General features: G+C 45.9%; 1 protein-coding gene across 1 annotated transcript in view; it reads left to right on the plus strand.

Moving 5' to 3' along the window:
• The first annotated feature begins 271 nt into the window (after positions 1-271).
• The window catches only part of USP (UDP-sugar pyrophosphorylase), a 75,046-nt gene continuing 69,517 nt past the window's right edge, over positions 272-5,800 (plus strand). The window contains exons 1-2 of the mRNA XM_086824794.1: positions 272-410; positions 1,431-1,547. Coding sequence (XP_086680920.1) covers positions 321-410; positions 1,431-1,547 — 207 coding nt within the window. The 5' untranslated portion in view covers positions 272-320. The remainder of the gene's footprint in view (positions 411-1,430; positions 1,548-5,800) is intronic.

Here is a 5,800-nt window from a genome sequence, read left to right on the forward strand (position 1 = left end):
TAGCGTGGGCATGTGATAAATCTATCCTCCGTCAAGTGAAGAAGGTGATCTGTGTAGAAGGCCATTCTTCGCCCCAACAGGGGCTGTGGGTGAGCGCCAGGTCCTCTGAGTATCCAGTCTAACAATGTCCTTCCTAATGACACTGTTCAGCTCTGTGTGGCTGAGATGAAAGGAAGGTGCCTCTGTTCTGTGTCAAGGGGAGTGATTGAAAAGGGAGAGAGAGAGAGAGCTCCTTTATTGTGTCAAAGGGAGTGATTGAGAAGTGGTGAGGACTTATTCACTATACATGATATTATTTGTTAACAGAGGGACTTGCTGACATGCTTCTTAAACAAGGGCAACAACATCTGTTCACGGAATGGCCCGAATTGGGTGAAGATGATGCTAGAAAGATCAACTTTTTTACTCAGGTTAGTAGGCTTTAGCCGAAACTAAACTCTTTTTCTTTTCATTTTAGGTATTTTGAAGGTCTAAGGTCACCAAATGTATGAACTGTTTTGTCTAACAGACATCAAAGAGACAGCTGTCTGATGCATTTTTTGGGGTTATTTGCACTATTTATTCATATAACACTTCATGTCATCAAGCTTGTCATGCCAGTAACCATTGGACTGGGCTTGCCTAGGTTTACACAATAATGTACATTCTCTGCTCGATTGTAATCAGTGCCATTGTAGACTTTCAGTCTGCTGAGGAAAAGGAGAAGTGTCACAAAGCTCCACTAACATTGCTTTCAGAAACACATCAATGAGAGACGTGCCTTAAAAGTAGCACTGTTAGCCTCCGGAAACCTCAGTCTCTTTCGGCAAGTGCTGTGCATGACAGCTTGCTGTTTCCTTCTGCATTAGTAGAGGGCATGTGGTTATAATTTTGCAGTCTCTGCCCCTAATTTTCCTGCAGTTCAAAGAGCTTTGCAACTTTTTGGGAAAATCGAGGAAATAAAAGAAGCAATTTGAGGAGCAATGGATCAGTATGTATATAGCAGACATCTAGCATCAGTTATGAAGCAGCAGACATGAGACATGTGTCATCTTTACCGGAACAGGGCCATTGAGTGATTAGTGGATGGAGACAGCTTTATATTGGCTGTTGCCATTGCTTCCTTTTCGAAGGGGTTGTGCCCCTACATACTTACAAATCTCAATATAAGTCCTCCAGCCCCCTTCTGAACACTCCTCTTATGAACAGTAGTTTGTACTTCTGAATGTTGGATATGTGTGACTGTCATGTCTAAATGCATCCAAATGTAAACAGTGGGCCTCATCCATATGCCTGACACAAGTAGGTGAATTTGGGGGTCACATCTCTTTTACTGTACCAATGAGAGACTTTATGGAGTGCAAGGTCGAATGTGGAACCTAGCTTACCCTATGTTGATTAAATCATTTAGCATGCTAAAGACTGTTCTGCTCATGTGTGATCACAAGCAGGTGGAAAAGCTTGATGCGAATTATCCTGGAGGTTTAGAGGCATACATTCAAAATGCACGAGCTTTGCTTGCAGATTCCAAATCAGGAAAAAACCCATTTGAGGGTTATACGCCTATGGTATGTCCCAATTCCCTTTTCTACAATATGCTGGAATAAATATGTATTTTTTTTGCTTTTGCAATAATGTTACATGCAGTGTGCTTGATTAAATGCTGCATTAACTGAAAGAAGGATCATGAATGTTAAGATGATTATTTAGGTTGGGACTTGAGGAGGATTCTTGAATGATGTGCGCTATCTTCTACTGCATCGCTATACCGATTGCTCCACTGCTGCGACTGCCATTCTCCGAGGTTGCCTTCTACTAGCTTGACTGCTGATCTAGGATTGAGGCTTGAAAAAACCAATGGTGAATGCTCAATAATGACCCCAATTTGCTATTTTTGGGCCAACGCGGGAGGTGTAAATGTAGCTGTGGCGGTGGCTACTGTGGAGGTAGAGGTCTTGCAGGTTTGTACATCCTGCCACTTGGTACAACCTTTCTTACCATGCCCCTGTTAGCAGTCATCTCCTGTCTGTACATTACACACTAGGGCCTCTGTTGTGGGTGTGCCCGCCCATTAGGTGTTTCTCCATTTTCCTCTGTTTTTCCATGTATTTTTCCCTTGTTTTCTGTGGTCGTGGGGCAGGAGTATGCTGGCCGCCTATTTTCTGGTCTGGCCGACTGTGATGACCCGGCCGACTTGGATTTTCTCTGGCTGACTCTTGTTTTTTGGTCGTGAGCAGTTGGGACTGTTGTCGGCCTGTTTTGGGCTGGCCGACCAGCAGCCCTGGACCATATATATAGAGGGGCTGCCCCCACACCTCATGTATTGGGTATTGTACCGGATCTTGTACATAGAGCAGAGTTCTTACAGCTTCTCTCTCTCTCTTCTGCATTTGCTTTTCACCACACAGCTCTGCGTTTTTCAGGCTGGTGGTCCTCTTGTGTTTGCTCATCCTCTTCGTGGTGTCTTGCTACGTTATGCTCTCAGCAGTTTGTCTCATATCCGCTGCGTATTCCGACATGGTATCAGGCCCAGGTGGCTTGAAGGTTGGAGATTTTGGAGAGCTTGCGGGACTGTTTTCTTGAAGACCTTGGAGCTTACGGGAGATTTGAAGAGCTTGCGGGACGGTTTTTTGGTGTTGATTGGGGATCTCTTGGGCTGTTCGGGACTTGGAGATTGGGTAGAAGGCGGCCATCACCGTTGGATAGCCACTTTGCATATTAGTTGCAGCCTCTTCTTCATTTTTTTTCCCACCCACCATCCCTTCACAAGACTAAAGCGACCCCCCCCCCCCCCTGATGGCTGACTTGCTTGAGATGGCTGAGAAGCACGTGAAGATCCCTACTCTCCCCAGGCTCCCCGTGGATCGACAGTTGGACGGGACCAACTACAGCATATGGAAGGTAATGATGGAGTCTATCTTGGAGTCTTATGACTTGGTTGATTTCATTGTGGTTGGTGTTCCACGGCCAGAAAGATCTGTACTTGTAGCCAGAAACCCAAGCACATAGCTGAATTTGCTACCAAACAAAAACAGCCCATAAACTGTCCCAAAACAGTCCCGAATCCAAAGCAAAGAGAAGCTGAAAGTTCCATCAGTTGAACGCCATCGACATGATGTCTATGTTCATGAATAACCAGCCTCTGTCCACCTTTGTGTCAAGAGAAACCAACCCTTGTCTTCTGCAAAAACACGCCCCCTCCAAAAAGCACCAGTACTATTGGGCGTTTCATAACAAGCAAGGGAGGGAAAAAGAGAGTCAAGGCGCATGTGCAGTCCCACTGCTTTCACCCAAAAAGCAAGCACAGGAAGACACTCAGCTGCGCCTATAGACCCTGTAGGGCAGCCCACCAACAGTTCTTTCCTGCTGTCCGTACAGGCCTGCATCTACCACCTGGACCAGCCGCCAGCCAATCTGCAGCAGCCGTACAGATCTGCCACGTGGACTGTACCTGCAGACAGCAGCCTGTCCTGCCACGTGGACTGTACCTACACAGCAGGCGCCTGCAACCACATCCGCCACCTGCCCTGGACAGCCTGCAGTCTTCAGGTCTGTACGGCCAGTTCAGTACCAGTTCAGCACGCAGCAAAAGCCTAGATCTTCAGTGTTGGCCGCCTGTATATCTAGATGAGCAGCCCTCCTGACTAGAAAAGCACACCCACACAAAAGATAGGCGCCGCCTCCTTTTTCTGCCCGACAGCCCCTCTTTTTCCAAAAAGCTCACACGTGGCCCCAAATTAGCATATGGGCCACGTTTTTCTTTATAAAAAGCATTAAAAATGATTTTAAAGGTTTTTAAACCTTTTAAGCTAAAATCTCTTTGCCCCCTTTCACACATGGGGTTGTCCACACATGGGCTCCCTTTTTGACTCCAACCTGATGCCATTCACACTGTCCACCATGTCCCCGTGCACATCTGCATCTTGTCCAGAGAAAAACACAGGGTCATGACAACAAACATATCCCAGCGAAAAGTTGTGACATCTGTGGTCGAGTCTGTATGAAGACTAGACCAATGTTGCCACCAAGTGATTGCCTCACCTGTAAGGTGGGGAGCCACTACGTGGACTCTATGTTGAGAATCGACGATCCTAGCTAAAGGAAAATGAGCATTAAGTCGATGAATAAACTGATTAACTGCTAAATGATCACACTTACCATCATACTTACTAAAGTTCGGTTGAGTTCGGATGACGGTAGTCGATGTCGCAGGATTCTTGCTGGTGGCACCTATGGGTGGGGAAACTGAAGAGAGGTGCTGATACTTCAGATGTATGGCCTTCTTTTCCCTCTGGTGTTCGAGTAACACGCGCTCTCGATCGAGCTCTCGTTGGTGCTCCCGTGCGGCGAGTTCAGCCTGACGCCGGTCTTCGTCATAGTCCCATCTGTCTGCGTTTTCTTCCTGCCGTGACCAATGATGACCGATCTCAAGCCTTTGCACTCTTCCAATGGAATGTAGGAAGACTGCAAATCTAAGGCTGAGAGAAGGGGCAGCTTTGGGAGTGTTCTAGGCTCAGTGTATGTGCTAAAAATGAATGAATGCATGCGTTGTACCTTCATCGATAGGGCTGTAGCAAAACGCTGATGAGATGGAGTGCTGAATTCTGGTTGTATTCTGAAAACGCTGGTTTAATGAAGCTACACTACTGGATAATAAGTGAAACAATGGTAATAAATGCTAGAATAATATGGGAAAAATGCCAAATAAATAGGATAAAATACTAAATGCTATTCTAGGCTTCTACAATGGTCTATATGCATATGGAATGAATGCTATGCAAAATGCAAACATGTTCTGATGCAAACCCTAAGGCTTCTATGACTTCTATATGCATGAATGATTCTCTCCAAGTGGGTTAAGGGACTTGACTGATTGAGTGACTCTCTAAGGTTGAGGAATGACCTACGTAGCTCATGCTTGACATACCTTGGACTAAGGATTACAATGGGGTCACGACGTACGACAAATATCAAATCCTAAAGGGTTCTACTGCTGTACAGCGTTGCACTGATGATGAGCCATCTTGTCACCATGCACTACAGTCCAGAGTGCATGTGACAACATGCTTACTAGTACATAGACTAAGATAAGGTTGACTTCAACTTGAACCTAACTGATGAATTCTCCAAGTGGGTAAGAGACTTGGCACATGCAGACTCTCTATGGCTGTGGAGACTGACTACATAGCTCGTGCCTGACATGTCCGGACTGGAGCTCACAATGGGGTCACGACATGCTACAAAATGTTTCTAAAAAAGGTAATCCTATCGCATACATGTTTCACTCATGTAGAGCTAGTGTGTCACATAGCACTCCAGTGCAGGGTGCATGTGACACCAAGCCATTAAGGATTGGCCAGCACTCAAATCCATTCATGAAGTTCGTAGTTTCCTTGGTTTATGCTCACATTACAAGAGGTTCATATTTCATTTTGCAATGATTGCCTCGCCATTGCATGAACTTACCAGTAAAAGGCTATGTTTAAATGATTAAAATCTGAAATTCATGCTTTCCTTAAGCTCAAGAGTGCCATTACCTCTTCCTTGTCCTCCTCAAGGCCCCTAACTCTTTGGCAGCCATGCCATTTGGGTCATCATGACGGTCGTTGTCGTGTTCGAGCTTAGCACAGAGCATCAATACCTTGTTATCCAGTCAAAGAGAGAGCAGTTGCCCTACAACACTCAGCTAGTACTTTCCTCTGCCCTGCCCCAGTCTGAGTGTAAAGCAGTAGCCAGCAGTTTCACCTTTCCTACCTTGCTCCTATTCTAGAACGTATAGTCTGGCCTCTGTAGGTGGGGTGGGGGAGGGGGGGGTATGTGT

Source organism: Cibotium barometz, chromosome 31 (assembly GCF_041138505.1).
Source record: "Cibotium barometz isolate CiBa-2024 chromosome 31, ASM4113850v1, whole genome shotgun sequence".
Taxonomy (NCBI): domain Eukaryota; kingdom Viridiplantae; phylum Streptophyta; class Polypodiopsida; order Cyatheales; family Cibotiaceae; genus Cibotium; species Cibotium barometz.